Source organism: Pipistrellus hanaki, assembly GCF_964339955.1.
Source record: "Pipistrellus hanaki genome assembly, chromosome: 10".
Classification (NCBI taxonomy): domain Eukaryota; kingdom Metazoa; phylum Chordata; class Mammalia; order Chiroptera; family Vespertilionidae; genus Pipistrellus; species Pipistrellus hanaki.
The window spans coordinates 31481239-31502326 of NC_140512.1; the positions used below are offsets into that span (position 1 = coordinate 31481239).

The 21088-nt window shown below is 46.6% G+C and overlaps 1 protein-coding gene across 2 annotated transcripts; it reads right to left on the minus strand.

Moving 5' to 3' along the window:
- Positions 1-404: 404 nt before the first annotated feature.
- On the minus strand, positions 405-5036 carry DLX5 (distal-less homeobox 5). 2 transcript variants are annotated; one of them, XM_084896298.1, is made up of 3 exons: positions 4435-5026; positions 2352-2536; positions 405-1231 (listed from the first exon to the last, which is right to left on the minus strand). In XM_084896298.1, exons 1-3 carry the CDS (start codon positions 4790-4792, stop codon positions 899-901), a joined length of 876 nt encoding a protein of 291 aa, XP_084752424.1. In that variant the 5' UTR covers positions 4793-5026; the 3' UTR covers positions 405-898. The 2 variants fall into 2 exon arrangements, with proteins under 2 accessions (XP_084752424.1, XP_084752425.1); XM_084896299.1 differs by lacking the exon at positions 405-1231 and having other exon boundaries at positions 2353-2454; positions 4435-5036.
- Positions 5037-21088: the final 16052 nt, after the last annotated feature.

Consider the following 21088-nt stretch of genomic DNA (forward strand, 5'->3'; position numbering starts at 1 on the left):
TCTGGAAGCGCCCTTTGAAAGGAGCGTAATTTGTCTAATTGCTCTAGCAATACACAGAGGCTGATGGGGAGGGCAGCTCTCCACCATAATTGCTTTGAGCTTAGAATTCAGAGTGGTTATTGAGGGATTTCTGCCCCTTTCTCACTCACACACAGGGTGATTCCAGCATTACTTTCTACCTGAAACAATTTGGGGTTAAACTTAAAAATTATCTAAACGTCTTTGTAGTTAGGCAAAAAAAAAAAAAAAAAAAAAAAACCACCTAAAAATATATTATACAGCAGTGCTATAATCAGGTCACATATGCATATAGGCATAGAAAGCAACACTCAACATATAACATGTAAAGGTCTGCATCCATGCAGCTCCCAATTTCTATTTTCCTTTTTGCCTTATTGGATCTCTGCAGACCTTCTCTTTCTTTAATTGCCGGCATAAAGCATGGCTAGCCCATTACAAGGGGAGTGGGGGGGGGGGGAGGGCGAGCAAAGAAGTATTTTTTTAAGGAACATTTTGCTTTCATGATCGAAATAATTTTATTTATCCAGAATATACAGTTTAACTCCTCTATCTACACTTATTTACATGGTTAAAACAACATTGAAAAAAGTCTCTTGAAAAGTTGAGGTCATAGATTTCAAGGCACCATTGATAGTGTCCACAGTTGCGCAAAAAAAAAAAAGTGTCTGTAAAAAAAAGGAGGGGGTCAGGGTCCTTTGAAATGCAATAACTTACATGCAAAAAAAAAAAAAAAAGCTTTACACATGAATCTTTTTTCTTTTGTTTCCGGTTTCCAAACTTCCCCATATGAATTCCTTTCTTTTATGATTTTTCTAAAACAGCAAAACACAGTAGTCCAAAAAAAAAAAAAAAAAATCAGCAAGAGAAAGCGGCTGGTCTAATAGAGCGTCCCGGAGGCCAGTGCCAGCGGGTGCTGTAAGGAGCCGGGCGGCGGCAGGTGGGAGTTGATGGAGCTGGCGGCGCTCGGGTACCAGGAAGCCGAGTTCTCCAGGTGGTAGCTGGACGCGGGGGACTGGTTGGAGGCCGGAGGGTGGGCATGAGGGTGGTGGCTGAGCGAGCGGGACGAGCCCTGAGGCTCCCACACCGCCGGAGACTGCGGCGAGTTACACGCCATAGGGTCGCTGGAGCTGGGGCTGTGCTCCGGGGGCATCTCCCCATTTTTCATGATCTTCTTGATCTTGGATCTTTTGTTCTGAAACCAGATTTTCACCTGGGTGGGGGGGAGGGGGAGGAGGGAGGAACAAAGGCACAGGTTACCGGAACACTCCGAGGCATTTTCGGCCCCCCGCGGCTCTGGGCCTTCTGTCCCGGGCCGGGGCCCGGGGCGCAGCCTGCTTGTCCTGCCCCAGAGGGCGCCCTGGCGGGATCGGCGCGCAGGAGCCGCCGGGAGGGCACGACCCCGAGGCTGTCTTTTGTGTGGCTCGGAGGCGCGGGCCGGGGCCGGGGGCCGGAGGGGGAGGGAGTGGGGGGGAGGGAAGAGGCGAGTGTCCGGAGCCACGTGCGCGCACCTGCAGGCCCACGCGGCGCGCACGGGACGCGGCGCCCACGTCCGCACAACCGCGGCCGCGCCGTGCCCGCCGGGGCGGTGCAGCCGACACCCGGAGCGGAGCGCGAGTCCCTGCAGGTAGCGCACCGGTCCCCCAGGTCCCCGCGCCACTCCCTTCACCCCCTCCCCTGCTCCCGGAAAGGTCAGGATCCGCCTGCAGCCCCGGGCGGTGATTCCCACATTCTTTCTTCTTCTCTGGGGCTTGGAGTTGGGGGTGATGGAAACAGGACCCTCCGGGGAAGATTTCCCCCATCCAACTGCGCCCCGCTGCTCCTCCCCCCAGCACCCCCCGTCCTGCCTCCGACCCCCAGGCTCCGCAGCAGCGGGGAGGGGAGTGACCCCCTCTCCCAGCTCTCCCGGCCCCCTGGCCGCGGCCTCCGTCTTCTCTGGGCCTGAGACCCCCGCGAGGCCGACGGGCCCGGCTGGCCCGAGAGGCTGCGTGCGTGGCACACATCACTGATCAGTTTCTCCAGTTTCTCTGCGAGAGCGTCCTAGAAGCAACCCTCCCCGTGTCCCTTAGGAGGCGGCCCCTCGCCCCCGGGGGCCCGAGGCGGGGGCATCGTGGGATGAGCGGCGTCTCCATCCTGTCCCCACCGTCGCCGGCGGCGCCCACGGGTCTGCCTTCCGGAGGGAAGGGCGCAGAGTGGTTGTCCGCCTGGGTCGCCCGCAGGCGCCCTCCGATCGGCTCCCGCCCGCCCGCCCGCCCGCGGGGGCAGGACCGCGGGGCCCGCCAGGCACGCAGCCCAGGCGGGGCCCTGGCCGGCCCGGCGCGGCCCGCATTTACCTGTGTTTGCGTCAGGCCCAGCGAGGCGGCCAGCTCGGCGCGTTCGGGCAGGGCGAGGTACTGAGTCTTCTGAAACCTTCTCTGTAACGCAGCCAGCTGAAAGCTGGAATAAATAGTCCTGGGTTTGCGAACTTTCTTTGGTTTGCCATTCACCATCCTCACCTCGGGCTCGGCCACTTCTTTCTCTAAACAAGCAAAAAAACAGAACCGGTTAGAGCTTGTCCGCAGACAATGGCGCTTTTGCAGAACCCTCACCTCCAGGCCTGGGGTTTCTTCCCGGGCAGGCTTCCCTCGGGCAGGCTTCCCTCGGGGTTCCCCATCCTACCTACCACCTCTGCTCCACACGACCCGGGGAGACCCGTGCCCCTCCCCAGAAGGTTGCAAAGGCCAGGTAGTCAGCCTGGGATCAATTCCCTACGCGGCTCATCCAGCTTCTCCGGGGCTGGCGAAAAGCACGCTGGACAGCACAGTTCCCTCCTCTGCGCCCCTGTAGCTTCACCCGGACTTGTGTTTACCCTCACGTGCGTTTCTGGGGTGACCATGGCCATCCCCTCCCTGCCAGCGTCTGTTCGGGAGCCCACCGAGGCCGGACCCAAGCGCTGGGAAGATGCTAACCGAGGTCTCCAAAGTTCAAAGTCCCACAAGCAAAACTGTGCTCCTTCCATTCAGTAGCAAGCGGGTCCGGGCCCGCGGCAGACAGAGGGCCGATTATGCAGCCCCCATAATCTCCCTGCCGATCTGGGAGGGCACAGATGTGTCTGGTTTCTTTTACAAATAGACTTAATACGTTCTTGGGCCCAAAGGAAAAAAAAATCTTTCACTTATGCAGGAAATGCAGAGACACTGAGAAAGGAACAGAAGACGTTCTCCCTCCATGGCTGTCTTTTTTTAATGTAGTTTAACAAGAAATCACACATTGAAAAGAAATCGTTGGTGGGGTGTTTTCGTAAAAAGGGGGCAGCAGGTCAGGACGAATTTCTCAAAATCCTGAGTATAGAGGACGGGGAGGAGGGGGGGTTTGAGACTTTCTGAATGCATGCTTTCCAAAGGTGCCCTGGAGCCACAAGGCCCCTTTCCCACCTTATCAGAAGTGCCCATCTCTGGAAGGGGCGGAAAGCCTCTCCCTGGTGTGTGTGTGTGTGTGTGTGTGTGTGGCCAGCTCCTGGGAGAGGAAGGGTGGAGGATGAGGGCTGTGGTCTGGATTCTGCCAGAGCAGGGGATGCTAATATTAGCAGGATTATTAATGTGCTGGTGGGAAGAGATCAAACCCGACCAGCAAAACCTCTCCAAGGAGACCTCATGCCTCTCTCTCTTTACCGCCCAAGCTCACTAAACCCTCTTAAACTCTCCGCCTAAGTTTCAAGGCAGCTGAAGAAGGAGGAGGTGGAGAGGAAGAAGACAAATTTTAGGCACCCAAAGGGGGGAAACAAAGTGTTCCAATAACGTGACCCCTCAGCAAACCCTCCTCCATCTTTATATGGCTTTTTGTGTTTCTGGCATTGCCTTGGGTAAACTGCAAGGCTCTCCTCCTCCCCCCCCCCCCTTCCTCAGGCAGCCTGCGGCTCCCAGGCCCCCACCCCACCCCATCCCACCCGGAGGGCTCCTGGCTCCAGCGCGACGCGACCCTGGCTCCTGGCTGCTTTCAGACAAACCCCGACGGCGACGGCGACGGAGCCCCGCAGGCAGCCTTCCACTCCCACTCGCACCCACCGAGCACGCTTACCCAAAATTCCAGCAACCAACCTCCCCTGTATTACGCAAACGCCACCGGGGCTGCTAGATTCTTTCTCCTCTCCACCCCTACTCCCTTTCCAGCCCAGCCTGATACCTGACCAGGCGAGCTGGGAACCCAGCGACAGAGCACCCCCTTCCCACCCACCCCCACCCCAGTCCCAAGCAAGGTGCTGGAGGGGAGAGACTCTGGCCCGAACCCCCCACCAGCTTCTCTTACTAAACTCCCCCTGAAGTTCTGGCCTGGGGACCCCCTCCCTTCTGCCACATGCGCCCCCCCCTTGCAGTGGATGGCATGGAGGGGGACCCCCAATCTCCCACCCACCCCACTTGGCCCCTCCAGAGCCCGTACCTGGCTGGCTGGCGGCGCCGGGCACGCGGTTGTAGGCGCCGCTGTACTGGTGGTAGGGGCTGGCGTAGCCGTAGTCGGCGTAGGCTTTGGCGGGGTAGCCGCCGGCGGCGCCGCCCGCGCCGGGGTACTGGTACGGGTAGGGGCTGAGCGCCTTGCCGCCGTAGGAGGCCGAGGTAGGAGAGCAGTAGCCGTGCGGGGCCGCGCCCGCGGGGCTGTAGTAGTCGGAGTCGGTGGCCGAGGACTCGGGCAGAGTGGGCGACTCCTGGGACGGGTGGTGCATGGCCGCGGACGTGGGGAACGGGGCTTGGAAGTCGCCGGATCGGATGCTGGGGACCCTCCTGTCAAACACCCCTGTCATCGCTCCCCGGCGGGCGGGCGCGCGGGGCGGGCGGCGGCTGTCCCGGCGGCGGTGGCGGCGGCGGCTGCTGCCCGAGGTGCGGCGGCGGCGGAGTTGCTCTGGTCTAAGCAGACATGGCTGTGGGAGCGAGGGAGGAGGAGGAAGAGGAGGAGGAGGAGGCGGCGGCGGCGGCGGCGAGGAGGAGGCTGGGAGTCGCGGAGGCTGTGTCTCCGGCGGGCGGACTGCTGGCGGAGGCGCAGCACAGCCTTGGTTAAATCCTTAATTGCACGCTTACGCACAGCGGGGTGGATCGGGTTCCATTGGCCAGGGCCTCGGGAGCAGCAGCAACACCCCAACTCGTCCAACTAGTTTTAACACAACAAAGCATTGCTTAAAAAAAAAAAAAAAAAAAAAGAGGGGGGGGGAAAAAAGTAGGGATGAGGGAAGTGTGTGTGTGTGTGTGTGTGTGTGTGTGCGCGCGCGCGCGCGCGCGCGCGCGCGCACACACACACACACACACACACACACACACACACGTTGGGGAAAGGGGGGTGGGTGTCTCAGTGAATCTGTTTTCAGTGAAAACCAAAGAAAACGCAGAAGCCCAAACGCCAGCTTTGTGATGTCTGGAGACAATGTGTTCCAATCAGCAGCTTCGGAAAGTGCTCATGTTTTGCGGATGAGGTCGGCCACGGGTCCTTTTTTGCTCCCCATCTCTCCACCCGCTTGGGCTTCACCAGGGGGTAGTGTGGAGGTGAACAGTGATAGGCAGTGGGGAATGGGGGGGGGGGATGTGGGGTGATGGGGAAAAGGACCTGAGACTACTTTTTATTGGGGTGCTGGGAGTCAAGTTGTGTCTTACATGCGTTGAAAATTTGCAGTTTTTTTTTGGGGGGGGGGGGGGGAAAGGCAAATTTGCAACAAGCACTTCCTTGGTGTGAGATAAATATTTCCCAGAAAAAGGCTGGGTAAGGATGCTCATGAATGCACACTTGTTCATTCGGCAGTGAATGGCAGTTGCTGCAACCCTAAGTCCCTACAATGAGTTTAAAATGTTACTGTCTTAAGCACAAATAACTTAATGACGCCCAAATAGCTGGCCCCAAAGAAGCCAGCAGCGCCACATTTTGTGCAGTATTCACGCCCATCCGGCTGCTATTGCAAGAGAGGGTCTGGAACTCTGTTCGGAAGTTAAAGGGCTCCTGCAAAAGTGAATGGTCCACGTACGACCTGCCATCCCAATGGGCCAAATGGGAACCCCAAGAAGACAGAGTAGACAAGAATGAAAGCCTGTTTGGGAGGTTGGGTGAAGCCCACCAATAGTCCCCTCCCAGCCTCATGGGCATGGCGCCATTTCCAGGTCCAGCTTCCTGTGCTTCCCTGACTTCCAGACATCTTAGCTCACATGCAAGGGACAAAAGGCGCAGGAACCGACCGCTGGGTGTTCATGGTCCAGAGTTCGCTTTCATGACATGTCACTCTTGCTCTAGTGATGATCCAGCTGGAGGTGTAATAATTTCATGTAACTAAACCTACTGCTCCCCAGTATCATGCCCTTAAAGTAGGCAACCCCAGGAACTGGGCCTTGATTTGGGCCTTTTCAGCATCCTTCTCCAGAGTGTTGTCTGAGACTAGGAACCTAGGAGCTCCCGCAGACACCCAGGCAGGGAGGGTCTGTTTTCTGTCCACTCTAACCGAAAGAGAAGCCTCCATTAGTGGTGGCTAGTGTTAGTCAGGTTAGCCTTACTTTCTGTGGAGCTACCCGGCCCAAAACAAGCCGGCAGGGAGAGCTGGGGGTTTGGAACTCTTGGCAGGGTGTCAGGCCCGCTCCAGAACACCAGAGCAGAGCAGCCGGGCCAGCACCAGGCCCCTGCCTCTACCGTCTGGGCGCCCTAGAACCACAGCTGTTGTCGCCTTGCCTTTAGGGGTAACTTAGGAGCTGGCACGCTCCAGGCAGGGGAGGGGTGTGTCACAGGGGCTCTCGGCGCCCTCCCTCACTCGCTGGAATCTCCTCTTGAGGCCTGTGCTCCTGCAGAAGAAAATGAAGGCAACAGAAAGGAGAAGCCAATAGCTTTCCAGGACTTCCTTGAGTCTGATGCCCAGAAAACAGAGCCTGGGCTGCTGGCCCATCCCGACCCCCGGCTGTGGATTCTGACACTGCCCTTCACCCTCTAGGTTTAGAGCTAGGGGGGCATGGAGAGGAAGACATCCTGGCCTCTGCTCAGGGTAAGTTCTTTGTGCCAATCGAGCCACCCTAAGCACATCCTGCTGTTTAATGACAGGAATCACATCCCCAAGGCAATGCTGGGGAGGGTCCAAGTCGCCTCCCAGTGAAGGCAAGTGGCTCGGGAAGTCGGGTGGCCTTCCACTGGTCCCTCCAGCCCTGGTATTTTAAAAAAATTATTCCTTACAGCCGGGATCGGTTTGGCTCAGTGGATAGAGCATCGGCCTGCGGACTGAAGGGTCCCGGGTTCGATTCCGGTCAAGGGCATGTACCTTGGTTGCGGGCACATCCCCAGTAGGGAGTGTGCAAGAGGCAGCTGGTCGATGTTTCTCTCTCATCGACGTTTCTAACTCTCTGTCCCTCTCAATTCCTCTCTGTGTAAAATCAATAAAATATATAAAATAAAAAAATAAAATAAAAACTCATTAAAAAAAATTATTCCTTACAGGTTTAAAAGTTACGACGTGAAGGGAAATAAGGCAACACGGTTATGACAACGGGGTGTGCCTAGCCCTGTGTTTAGACTTTGCTGAGAAGGCAGATTCCAAACAGGGTGGGATGGGAAGTTGCAGACTTTGAGCAACATGGAGACGTTTGGGGTCGGGTGGAGAACACAGTGTTGCAATGTCCAGTGAGTCTCGATTCTGCTAAATGTCCCTTTCCCCTCTGTCCAAAAAAAGAGACATTCTTCTCACATGTTGCACAGGACAGAAAGGAGTGGGGCGGGAGGGAAGGGCTTGGCTTCTTTCTTCCAGTTCCCAGAGTGCTGGCCCTCAAGAGCAAAGGCCGCTGCTGGGTGCAACTTCCAACCCAGTCTGGGGGCGTCTCTGAAGGCCTCTCTCGGCTTTGTTCAGCTTCCTCACCAAGTCGACCCCACTGTCCCCAACCCTTGCCTGAGAGGAGAGCTCTAGGTTCAAAGGGGCTGGAGTCTGATCACGACCGGGGTCCCATTGTCTGTCACATGGCCGCAGGCGCTCTGGGTGTCCCTGCCCTCGGGTCCGGTGGGTGTTTCTGACCCCAAGGTCTGGACCTTTGTCTTAAGGCCAGTGGACCGGACGCTGCTGCTGCTGCCTCTTTCAAAACCCATCGAAGGGCTCAGCCTTGGAGAAATGGCCCCATGGCACCAAACTTCTCCAGAAGCGCGCTCCCCACGGCGACACGTAGGAAGAACGTGAGTAATGTCATCTCCTAGCAGCCGAAATTTGCACGGGGCGGGGGTGGGGTGTGTGGTGGGGATGGTGGAGAAACGGACCCTAAAGTGCAAGTCTTTACCACGAGCGCCACCCAGTGTCCGTGCGGAACAGCGCGCAGATAAAGGGCAACCGGGGTCCAAGGCTGGAGTGGGCCTGCTGGTCCTCCGGGTTTGAGCCCACGACTGCGTGGTTTTCCTTACTCCCGAGAGATTTTTCTTCCTTTCGTTTACTCCTTATATTCTTATACGCTTCCTTCCTCCGCACACGAGATCACTTTTTTTTTTTTTTTTTTTTTTTTTTTTTGTCTTAGCAGAGATCTGGGGATTTGGGGGAGTAACTCGCTCTGTTCAGCCTCTTGTGGTGACTGGAAACAGTCCAGGCTGACCCTTGTTTCCTAGCGTTCTGAGGAGGCTGACCCTCCTCTAGAAAGACGAGATGCTGGAGAGGCTGAGAGTGAGCCGCTGCTTGTCTAAATTGGCAAGTTAGTGCCCCCTGTGTTTGCAAGGAGAGTACCTCGAAAGTGGAGAGGGGAGATACTTTAGGAACTGCATTAACTCAGCTTTCTCCCTCTGGCCCAATCTGGAAACCTGTGTATTCACAGGTATGCCAACAGCAGAACTTCTTTTTCCTTTGAGCTTGAAGCTCAGACAAATCAGTGCACCTGAAAATATTTAATTTATGAACTTAAGATCATATATATATAATATATATATATATATATATATATATATATATATATATATATCACTGTTTTGTTTATTTAAAACATTGTGCACATCAATTCTATGCACATAAAGTCAGGCAGGTAAAGGACCCCAGAACATGATACTAGTATTCTTTACATATGCAAACTTGATATAAATAATGTTTCTTGGCTATATAATTTTTATTTTATTTTAGAGAGGGAGGGATGGAGGGAAGAGAAACACTGATCCTTTCTCGCCCTAACACGGGAGAGGATGTGGGGGGGGGGGGAAGGGGGAACATGGAACCAGCAACCTAGGTATGTATGTGTCCTTAAGGGGATTGAACCTTTGACCTCCCAGTGTAAGGGAGGACACTCCAACCAACTGAGCCACGTCCCGCCATGCCAGCCAGGGTTCGGCTTTAGGATTTTTATCCGTGGACTACCTTTCTCTCAAAAGTTGTGTCCCTGGGCTGAGGTTTCCTTTACTTTTTATTTGCTATGTTTTATCCATTTCTTTTCTTTATCCAGCGGGGGAATGCTCTCAGAGCAGTTCACTGTCATTATGTCCTTATCGATCACAATCCATCTAAGAGCACTTTTCATCCCAGACCTCAAATACAAACAAAGCTGGTTTCATCAGACATTTGTGGATCTAGACCTGAGCAGTCATTTTATTTACATTGGAGCTTCATTTTTCTTTGAGCTAAGACCATTTAATAACTTAAGGTAACAGCCCTGAAATATTCAATTTGATGTTTATCTAGAAGAGACACATTTTTATGAACTGGGATGAGATGGAAGAATAGGAGTGATGATTACAAAAAGTCATGAAGGTTTTCAAAAGGATTACAAATGGTTGGTCATTGGTTTGGGCAACTCAAAGCTGAATAGCCTTTGTGTCTTCCTGTCTCCCAACAGAGAACAAGATGCTCTGGCTTGGAACTGACATTCAGAGGTGGTTCATCTTCTGAGTTACCAAAACTCTTTAATTCTCCACCTCGTTTAGAGTTCTTCCCATGCACTTGAGGCTGAATTAACTTACCCGTATTTTCCGGCATATAAGACGACTCCCTAATTTTATAAGTCTACCCCCCACTTCAAAGAAAAGACTTACTTTGCCGTCAAGATCTGCAGGTAATTTTTGTGCAATTTTGGTCTTTTGCCCCCGATTTTCGGTTGGCTTTTTTTCCGTTTCAAAAGTCGTCTTATACACTGGAAAATACGGTAGGCCCAAACCAAACGCTTTGGCACCTATGGAAATTGACAATGAGCTCACCCAGGGAGGGAGGAAAGGGAAAGGATAAGTAGAAAGAAAGATTCTATCCAGCCTGAAATTAATGACAGTACCCCTTGCCCTCAAGAAAAATGTGCTTGGAATTAAAGATCTCCAATAAAATAATCTCAAAAGATTCACTAGCAGGAAATTATATAAATATTCTGAATAAAATTAAAAATCCCCCAAAGGGGGAACTATTTTCCACTTAATTCCAACCTAATAGGATTTTTCAGTTTATTTCCAAATGATAGAGTAGATCATAGAATTCTGCACATTTTGTTTTCATAATTAAGACATTAAAATGTGTTTATTCATTTAGCAAGCATAACTGGCTAGGAAAAAGCCTGAAGTATCCACTCGAATCTATTCTCTATGAGGCGAATTTAGTGTACCACAGCTGAAAACACTTCAAGTTCATCTAAGTAGGAAGTAAATGGGATTATATTATTATATGTCTTTGCAAACAGAAATTGAGGCATATTCTTCATCCTAAATTCAGACTACATCCTCTTGAAAGGAAGAGTTGGCTGTGATACTATTTACAAAACCTTTATTCTTCTTAAAGACAAAAATATTTCAATTAAAAAAATACCCCTTGTGGAGTAAAAAGAAAAGTAATCAGCAGATAGGAATTCAGAGCAATGATCCAACTCTGGCCAGGAAATAGCAAGAGCAAAGCTTAACTCATCTTTAATAACATTCTAATTACAAGATCAGTTTAGAATCTTAAAGTTCATTGTTCCTAAGCCACTGTATTTCTATGATCCGACAACACTATAAGAAAACACACACACACACACACACACACAAACAAACAAACAAACAAACAAACAAAAAAACAACACACACACACAAACCCAAAACAATAAAAACCACTTCTAAAGTCAAATCCATTCAGATTATTCAAACACTGAGTTCGGTGAAACTTGGCCCATGAGATGTATGCACACGGGCAGTTAGTATAATTTTATAGCCTTAATTACATCGTTTTAATAGATTAAAACAAACAGCAAGAAAATATAAAACCTTTTCTACAGCTGTGTTTACTACCTTATACCTTTTATAGAGAAACAGATTCTTAAACAAGCAACCAGCCTGAGATAAGAGGTTTCCCTGCTGTGCTCCACAGCACAATCAGCCAAAGGCTCAGTGCCCACCTGGACCTGCACCCTCTGTGCTCCTGCAGAAGAAAATTAAGGCGACAGAAAGGAGAAGTCAATAGCTTTCCAAGTGAAGTGTAGCTGACAAGGCAACGGAGTCACTTTTAAAATCATGGGCCGAAAAGATTCATTATTCTCTTTGCACCCAGGATCATCGCAGTAGTCAACTTACATAGCCCATGGGCAGTTACTGCAAATATTGCTTCTGCAACATGAAGTCTTCAGTTTCACTTCACTGTCTCAACATAGCAGGCTCTTGGGTGGTGCATTTAGCAAAGTATTAAGATACCTACATTCATATAATTTATTGCCACATCCTGGTTTACAGTTTTGGGTATTGACTATGTGTCTCCAGTGGTTTGAATGCATTTTCACACTTTTACTCCCAACTGATGTATGCATTTTGATTGGTTACTTGGGAAATCAAGAACCCTGGTTGATGCTGCAACTTTTTCAACAGACCTCGCTTTGCAGGCAACATACTATGTGTCTACCTTCGATATTGCTTATATAAATTGGGGTTTGGAGGTGTGGGTGTGGATGAAATGGTGAAGAGGATCAAAAGTAACAGTCATGGGGATGTAATGTATAGCATGGTGACTATAATTAATAATACTATATTGCATATTTGAAAGTTGCCAAGAGAGTAGATCTTAAAAGTTCTCTTCACGAGAAAAAAAAATTTGTAACTACATGTGGTGATGGATGTTAACTAGACTTGTGAGCGATCATTGCACACTATATACAAATATAAAATCATTATGTCGTACATCTGAAACTAATATCATGCTAAATATCAATTATATCTTAATAGAAACCTTAATAGAAAAAATAAAATAGTGTTTAGGTGTATCTGGAATTTGTCTTACATGTTTTAGGAATCATTGGCACTATAAAGGGAAAAGATACTTTTTTTTTTTTTTTTTATGAAACTCTGGACTTCAGCTAGCCACAGAATATATATAGACATTGCATTCAATCCTCTCAAAGGGAAAAAAAGCATAAGTGGAAAGCAACAAACTAAGTGAATAACAGATAGAGGTTAGAATAGCTGTATTCATACACGGACAAAATCAGAGGTACTATGGATGCATATTCTCTCCCTACACTTCTCCATTGCCTCCTTTGTTTATTTGAGTCTCGCTGCATCAGGGGTGTACTGCTTTACAGCTTTTTCACACTTGCTGTTTAAGAGTTTCAGACACTTTCAGAGTCATGTTACAGAGAAACTGTGCTAGGTCACGGGCAGTTAACCTGCACAGTGAACTTGGAGGGGATAAGGAGAAATATTTAGCACTGGGAAAGAGAGATGGACCAAAGAAATCATCTTTGCTACAGTGATAATATTTTTAATAGAATTATTCCCAAAGTCAGTCAATTAGGTGTAAAACTCAGGGCTGGGGGGAGTTTTTAGTAATTAAAATCACCTGGTAAACTTTCCCTAACTTGCAAGAACAATGGAAAAGATTAGAAGAGAAATCGAAGAATGGAAAGCAAAAAGATAGAAACAGCCAGGCATTAATAACCACCAGTCTCTCTGGATTAGAATAATCATTGGGGTGGCATTTAGGAAAAAGCATCTGTCCACCCAAGGGTTGTCCTTTGGGGAGCACCTCTCAGAGCAGTTGGAATGGATGGAGTAGAATTGCTAATGTCAGTTCTCTTCTTTGTGACTTTGTTTTACTAGAATCATTAAAGTCCAACATGGCCCTAAATATCACAGTTTAGGGGAGAAAAATGTTCTCTAAATTTTTTCTAGTATGTTGTTAGGCTCCGTTCCACTTCATAGTCTCATGGTGAACATTTGGCAAGTCTTTTGCAAATTTTATAGACCTTTAAATGATTTTCCCAAAGGGATTTCATATATAATTCACTTCTCTTTTCACAGTAGCCTTGAGGAGTAGCTATAGCAGGCTGTTATAGGATGGTCTTCAACTTTTATATATTTGCCCTTCATTTAATTTGAACTTGCTCCTATTCCGTCTTGGCACTCCTACCCCATCCTCTGTTGGAGGGTGTGAGCCATGATGTGCTGGCACCACCTGCCAGTAACTACAGCGGGGAGCAAAGCACCTAGGTTTTGAGGGCCAGTGTGGCCAATGCCCAGTGCATATCCTGTTCACCCTCCACTATTCCCTGGAGTACCCAGGTCTGGAACTGCTGGCCCGTGTGGGGCTGCCATCTCTCCCTGCCTGGCTACTAGTAACTCCTTCTTTCCCACCTACAGCCATCCTTGCAATCATTATTCTCTTCCCGGGCACGGCAGGCTAAACATTGGGTTTGCCTGAGCTTCTGCCCCAGTCCCATTAGTGGGCCCCTGAAAAAGTGAGCTGCCTGGCTCCGCCCTCCCAGGCCCATGGAGCAGCCGCCCCCTCCTCTGCACTCCAGGGGTGGAACAGAGGGAAATAGCTCTGGTAGGAACCACAGTTAGCGATTGTGTTTAGGCCTTTAGGAATAATGTCCACTTTCAAATACATTTATTTTAAATAAAAGGTACCCCTTGAATACCTATAAGACAGATTTCATAAACGGAGGCCCAGAGAGTCCACTTTCATAATAATAATAATAATACCTTGAGTTTGCTTAGAGTTTTAAACTCTTTTTAAAACCCCAAAGGGTTCTCGTATAATTTAATACTGCTCTGGTAATATTCTTGAGAGGTAGGTAAGGCGGTAATAAACCTGATTTCCTACCTTCCTGTTTTATAATACATAAAACTGTACTGTCACCTGGCCAGCATAGCTTAGTGGTTGAGCATTGACCTGTGAACCAGTAGGTCACTATTCGATTCCCAGTCATGGAATATGCCCAGGTCACGAGTTCAATCTCCAGTGTGCGGCCTGCAGGAGGCAGCCAATCAATGATTCTCTCTCATCATTGATATTTCTATCTCTCTCCCTCTTTCTTCCTCTCTGAAATCAATAAAAATGTACTAAAAACAAACAAACAACAACAACAACAACAACAACAAAAAATTGTCCTGCTACTCAAGATTAGTCAGAATGTCACGAGGTTAAAATGCTATCTGTGGTCCCAGGCTGCCCTGCCCCCCATGGACATGTCTGGCGCGCGCGCACGCGCGCGCGCACACACACACACTCACACACACACACACACACACAAAGTTGCTCATAGATTAAAGCAAATTTGCTATTCTTTTAAAATAAAAAATACCATTTTTTAGTCATTTACTATGTGCTGATTGTTTTGTATATGTTATTTCATTTCATCTTTACAACAGCCTATAAGGAGGTGCCATCATTATCCCATTTACATTGAGGACTGTGAGACTGAGTGGTTAAGAACCTTAATTATGCTCCCATGGCCAGTAAGGTTATTGCATGGGGTAATCTCCAAAAAGAAAATCCTATACTCTGTGGGAAATAAAAGCAAAGAATCATGGCGCTATAGATACCAGAATAACATTTCTGTTGTTCCTCTCCTTTTTATTTTTATTTATTTATTTATTTTATTTTTTTTTGTATTCTGACATCTAAAGAAACATGCAATAAATCTTTTAGTTGTAAGGGTTTGCTACATCAACAACCCCTTTCCCTTTAATGAACTTCACTTTTCTTTGAGACCCATTTGCTGGATATTAGCATCTACAACTTAGGAAAGTAAGTTGAAATATGATGTTTATCAGAGTGATCCTTAGTATTGGAGCGAAGATTCAAGGAAAATTGCTCTAATAAAAAGCTTAATATCATAGCTGGTGTTAAATGTCAACGAGCAATTGGTCCCTGGAACTAATGACCAACCCACATAAAACCGAGCGAGAAATCCTATTCTACCATTTGCCTTCATTCTCCCCCTTCCCTCTTCCACATTCACTTATGCTTCTCACACATCTATCTATAGACTGTTCTGGAAAAAAATTCAGCTCCTTATCAGAGGTATGTGTACGATGACCATATATATTGTGTCATTTAAACCAGGACACTTTGGAAAGTGAATGGTAATAATTACCCTAGAACATCAGGCATATGTTGGAACAGTCCCAGCCAAACCCTGATTTTATGGTGTATTTCTAACACTACCCAAAATCTTTCAGGAGGCCATTTTTGGAATGTCTAGTATCCTGGCATCGTGGGAATTTGTGTGGTAGGCAGAATAAAGATTCTCTCTAGGGTCCTTGCGGTTCAGCTACTTGACCTATACCCAGGACGCTAGAAGCGGTCAGGGCCACCACCTGTGTTAGTGCAGGTTGTGCACTGCATAGGGAGCCTTGGTGAGGGGAGGATGGGAACTGAAACCCAGCCTGCACCATACTCACCCAGCCATGTGCCGGGGGAGGGGCTGTATACTCCAAGAAAGGTGCCTCCATTTCTTTTTCTTTTTTTTTTTTTTTTTAAAAAAAATATATATTTTATTGATTTTTTACAGAGAGGAAGAGAGAGAGGGATAGAGAGTTAGAAACATCGGTGAGAGAGAATCATCGATCAGCTGCCTCCTGCACACTTCCCACCGGGGATGTGCCTGCAACCAAGGTACATGCCCCCGACCAGAATCGAACCTGGGAACTTTCAAGTCCACAGGCTGATGCTCTATCCACTGAGCCAAACTGGTTTCGGCAGTGCCTCCATTTCTAACTCACACTAAGGCATCACATAGACTGGTAGAATCCATGAGCACAACCAATTCTTTTCTAACTTTCTCCTCATTATGACTCTGTATCCTTTATTTAATTTTGATTATTATCTTTTTAGTAGTCTTGGCAGAAATCAGGCCTCTATATTTTAAAAATTACTTAATCTGAGTCCCCCACATAACAGAAAACTTCAGAGGACTGAAACCCGAGGCTCCCAAATGCACAAAAGTATTCTAAAAGGTTTGCTTTACTTCAGATTGGACCTTCCTGAGACTTTTCAAAATCTGGTGTATGGAGAGGATAAATGCTGTGCCTAAGCTGACTGTACATGGCACACACGTGTCAGAGGCATGTGCCATATATAGCAGAGACATCACTCTCAATGCCTAAGTTTCTTCAAAGAGTGAACTTGGAGGACTGTTATTACCTTTCACAAAACTTTTAAAATGTACTCCTCGCCCTTGCAAAAGACATGACTATCACCTGCAATTAATGTTGGACCATAGATCCACAGAACAATGAATATTTAAAACACAAATTGCTTCTGAGAATCATAGTCCTATTCTGGGCTTGAAGACATTCATGTAGGGAATTAAGAAGAAATTTTAATAATAAAAAAAAAATCTCTGGATAAAGAAAATTGGATGAGGAATGCCAGTTTGTCTTTTAAGTTGCCTGAGCACATTTGTCATAACAGACATTGCCCCGGATTGTGGAACCCTTCCCTTCTCACATCTCCTAATGGTAGTAGAACTTACAGTGCCATAATTTCCTTTCATCTTTGACAGTGTTATACTATCCTTATAGACTTACACTGACAGCATTTCATCTTGATCATCAGATCATCTCTCCTGACTTTTGCATGGTGCCCATCAATGCATTATGATGATGGCGCCATACAATTACCAGTGAAATGAATAGGATATTAACATGATTACTGACAAAAAAAAAAGTTAGCCCACATGGACATAGCATTCTGCATTTGAAATCATTTTCTAGCTATCAATTAGTCTGCCCAACACTCCTGGGACCAGTGAAACTTAGTACTTTTTCTTTTTTTTTCTTTTTTTTTTAAAGCAAGTAGGATAGTAAAAGAGTGACTTAGACAATATTACAGAACCAGTTAGTAGCTGAACTGTTCTTAAGTTCTTTGACTTTTTGAAGGCTAAAAAAGTTGGATGTAAAGATTGCTAGAAACTAGTCACTGTCTTGGGAGGTCAGTCATGCGAGAAAGTTCCAATCATTTAGGAATTCTACTTCTCCTCCTTTTCCTTTACATAATTATCATGACAATTAATAAGAAGCAATTCCTCTAGGTTTTGTGAATGTTTGTTGATCCAAAAACCAGAGTTATTTAAATGCTCAATTTTTTAAAAAATGGAATTGTTTTTGTCTGAGGAAAGGTACCAAATTTTTAATCAGGAAATCAAGTGATCAAAGGATGAGAGGTAAACAACTTTGGGACTATACAGATCTTGGTAATTGGAAAGCCTCAATATTTTCTCCTAAAATATTTCATAAAGATAAAGCCTAACCAATAACATTTCAAACTTGGGAGCTTCTGTGCTGTCAGGAAGGAGAGGATGAGCTGATTGTCTTAAATCCCAGAATTCACCCTGATTTCCAGTTTAAAGGGAGAAAATTCATTGGTTGTATTAATAGGTCAAGATTTTTGTAAGCTTTTTGAGCCCCAGATTCCTCATTTGTGTAATTATAGAGAAAATATTTATTCCAAAGATTATCATAATGGTAACATGAGATGACAGTTGTAACTATCTTGGCTCAGTGCTTGGGCATAGAAGACACTAAGAAGGAGGGACAACCCCTCTAACTTGAGGGATCTTGACTGGCCTGGGAACTAGGGCAGAAACTTTGGTGGCTTGGGAGTGGGGCTTCTCAGGGGACATTGCTTCACTCTTGGCCTCTCTTCTGTTAGGTTCACACTGCCAGGATAGGGCAACATTCCAGAATCTCAGGGATTAATATTTTCCTTGGACACTCTCTGCAATGATTCAGCAGTGAAAGGGAGCAGTGTCAGCAGACAGAGGCTGCAGATGGATCAAAAGCAGTTTGTCTAACTTTGGCTAATATTATTCTACCAAATCTTCCCCTCCTGGCTGTAAGAGGAAGGAACCAAAGGAGAATATAGATTTTCACTTTCATTGACTAAATCCATCAGTCCTGGAATTGCACATATGTTCATATATAGTGACCTATTTACCGCCATCTATTTTGGGACAAAGTAATATTTTTCATCAAATAAGCTCTGGAGGTCTGGAATATTGCATCTTTTATATCTTTTGCACAATTTACAGTGTTTCCTCAAATCCTTGTATTTACCCTTTCCTTCTCACTCCCAGCCTCTCTACCTTATTCTAGACCTTCCTCTTCTCAAGTCCTCCAATGAGTCTTACTATTTCCAGGCTCTCCTTGTTCCATTCCATCAATCTCACCCCTGCCTCACCAGTGATAGCTGTGCCTGAACTCCACATGGTAGCATGAAAGGCTTCCAGAGTCTGTCTCTGACCCAACAATCCAGTCCATTGCCATCTCCTTGAGTTCTCCAAATAATCTCATTTCTTCAGTCAAGCTAAATTTCTCTTTGTTCCCTGATCAAATGAAACACTTTTCCAGCTCTGCATTTTTGACTATTCTGCCACTATTTTGGGGTTCAATGTAGAAAGCAGAAATCACTCTAGATGTTTTATTATTTTAAAAATTGATTTCAGGGAAGAAGGGAGAGGGAGAGAGATATAAAAACATCAATGATGAGAGAGCATCACTGACTGGTTGCCTCCTGAATGCCCCACATTGTGGGTAGGGTGGGGGTGTCAAGCCTGCAATCTGGGTATATGCCTTGACTGGGAATCAAACCATGACTTCCTGGTCCATAGGTTGACACTCAACCACTGAGCTGTGCCAGCGGGCCTAGATGTTTTAGACAGCAAGCGATTTAATCCAGGAAATTGGGTATTTACAATGGCGTCAGAAGGGCTGGATGAAGGGTCTAGGCTGGGCCTCCAAGGACAAACTCTCAGGATACCATGGAGGCTGCTATCAGGTAGATTGAATTGAAAAACGTATTGCAGCAAGCTAGGGATCTGAAGCTGCTGCAACTAATTGCTTCTCAACCAAAAAAAGCTGGATTAAACACACACTAGAATATGCTTGAGGAGGGATAAAGCCAAAACCATTTCTATATCATGTAGCTAGCAATAAAGAGCCAAAAGGGCATGAAAATGGTCTTTCTTCACTTCTACTTTCTACATGGAATACAATGCATACCATTGCATCCAGAATCCTGTTGCAAAGAAATATTGGCATACATGAAGACAACTAGGAAGAAGGTGAATGGAGGTTGAAAGAGCCAGACCATGGTTTTAACATCAGTTCTCTCTCTCTCTCTCTCTCTCTCTCTCTCTCTCTCTCTCTCTCTCTCTCTGTATATATATATATATATATATATATATATATATATATATATATATATATATACACATATACATAACATCAGGGTATATATGCATAACATCAGGGTCTGGTCTCTTCCTTCTCTACCCAAATTTACCCATTTCAAGGCTCAGTTCAAATGTTTCTTCCTCCAGGCAATAGCAAGCAATGTCAATGATAGATCTTTATACTACCTAGTCATTCTCCCCCAACATTGTAGAGATGGTGCATATGTGGTTCACATAGCCACATCCTGCTCTTTACACCCCTGGCAGCCATTCCACTTGAATAGTGATATTAAAGCACAATTTAGTTAGCGGGGGATTAGCTTCAGAATCCCTCTTGTCACAGTACTACAATCAGCCTCAATCAACTGACAATGACAACTTTGACAACCGACAATGATGCTTCTGGTGAACCCTGTTTGCTAACCCTAATGTCTATGCTGCAGGCATTTTGGACGGCCTTTGGTTATATTGGATTGCAATTCTGACTTGATTGTTCCCTAATCTCAAAGTAGGATGGTCTGCAATAAGATCTCTGTGGATGTGCTGGGAAAAGTAACAGTCTCTAAGGCATAGATTTTTAATTTGGGAAAGGCCTTCAAGAAAGAACCTGATATAACTCTTTGTCTGTAAGCAGGCTAGGTATTATATTTGGTTTAAAAAAAACGGGTAAAGTGAGGCCCAGAGAAATTTAGTTTCTAAGATTATACAGACAAGTTATATAGTGTATCTGATAAAAAAACATTGCACTTTGAGATGAAATTATGAATGAACACTTCTCCCAATGTTATACTTTTTATAACTTATAATTAATTATCATGTATAAAATAGAACCTTACTAACCGAAGTAGCACAATTTATTGTACAGGTCTGCAGGATAGAAGTCTGGTACCAGTTTCACCAGGCTAACATTAAAGTGTCTGCAGACTGTGTTCTTTTTGGGAGGTTTTAGGGGAGAATTCATTTCCTGTATGTGGGGTTGGTTGTTGGTTGACCAACAGTTCCTTGTGGTTGTACAGCTGAGGTCCAAGCTTTCCTGATGACTATGAGCTGAAAGCTGGTCCCAGCTTCTAGAGGCCACTGTGTTCCTTAGCTTATTTCTTAGCTCCATATGGCTAAACCATCAACAGTGAATGGAGTCCTTCTCATGTCACATCTCTCTGACCCACTTTTCTGCCTTAAAAGGCTCATGTGATTAGAGTGGACTCACTCCGGTAATAATGTTCACATCTCCAAGTTGTAAACTTAATCTCTTTTTTCATGTAAGGCAGCAGGTTCCAGGGACTAAGACATGGGCATCTTTGAGTGGTATTTTTCTGTCTGCCACAACTGGCTTTCCTGATCCAGTCTTCCCTCTTTCTTTTCTGCCTGCCTTTTCTTTTTCCATTCATTCTGTCTTCTAAACACACTATAGAGTGTCTACTACAATGGTATGTACTTATATGCATTAGTGATAAAAGATGACAGGTAGGGCCCCTGTTCTCAAGCTACTATCTGGTGGTTCTTCTCCTACTCTTTGCCAGGGTGTTTCTCAGCATCTAGAAGGAAGGGCTCAGGAATCTGGAGAAAGGCTGCAAGTAAATTAATAAAGAGACTAGATATGAAATGTAAATTTGGAAGGCATTTTGGGGAGCCAGAGGAGACCTAACTTCTGTAACCAAGTTCTCCAAGTCTCTGGACCCCTCCCTTACTTTTTATTAACACAAATTACCCTGAAGCAAAGCAGATAT

Coding starts and splice junctions, on each gene's coding strand:
- DLX5 (XM_084896298.1), bottom strand. CDS start 4,792: ATGACAGGGGTGTTTGACAGGAGGGTCCCCAGCATCCGATCCGGCGAC. Junction 2,537..4,434: donor CGGCGCCGCCAGCCAGCCAG/GTACGGGCTCTG, acceptor TTGCTTGTTTAG/AGAAAGAAGTGGCCGAGCCC. Junction 1,232..2,351: donor TGGGCCTGACGCAAACACAG/GTAAATGCGGGC, acceptor CCCCCCACCCAG/GTGAAAATCTGGTTTCAGAA.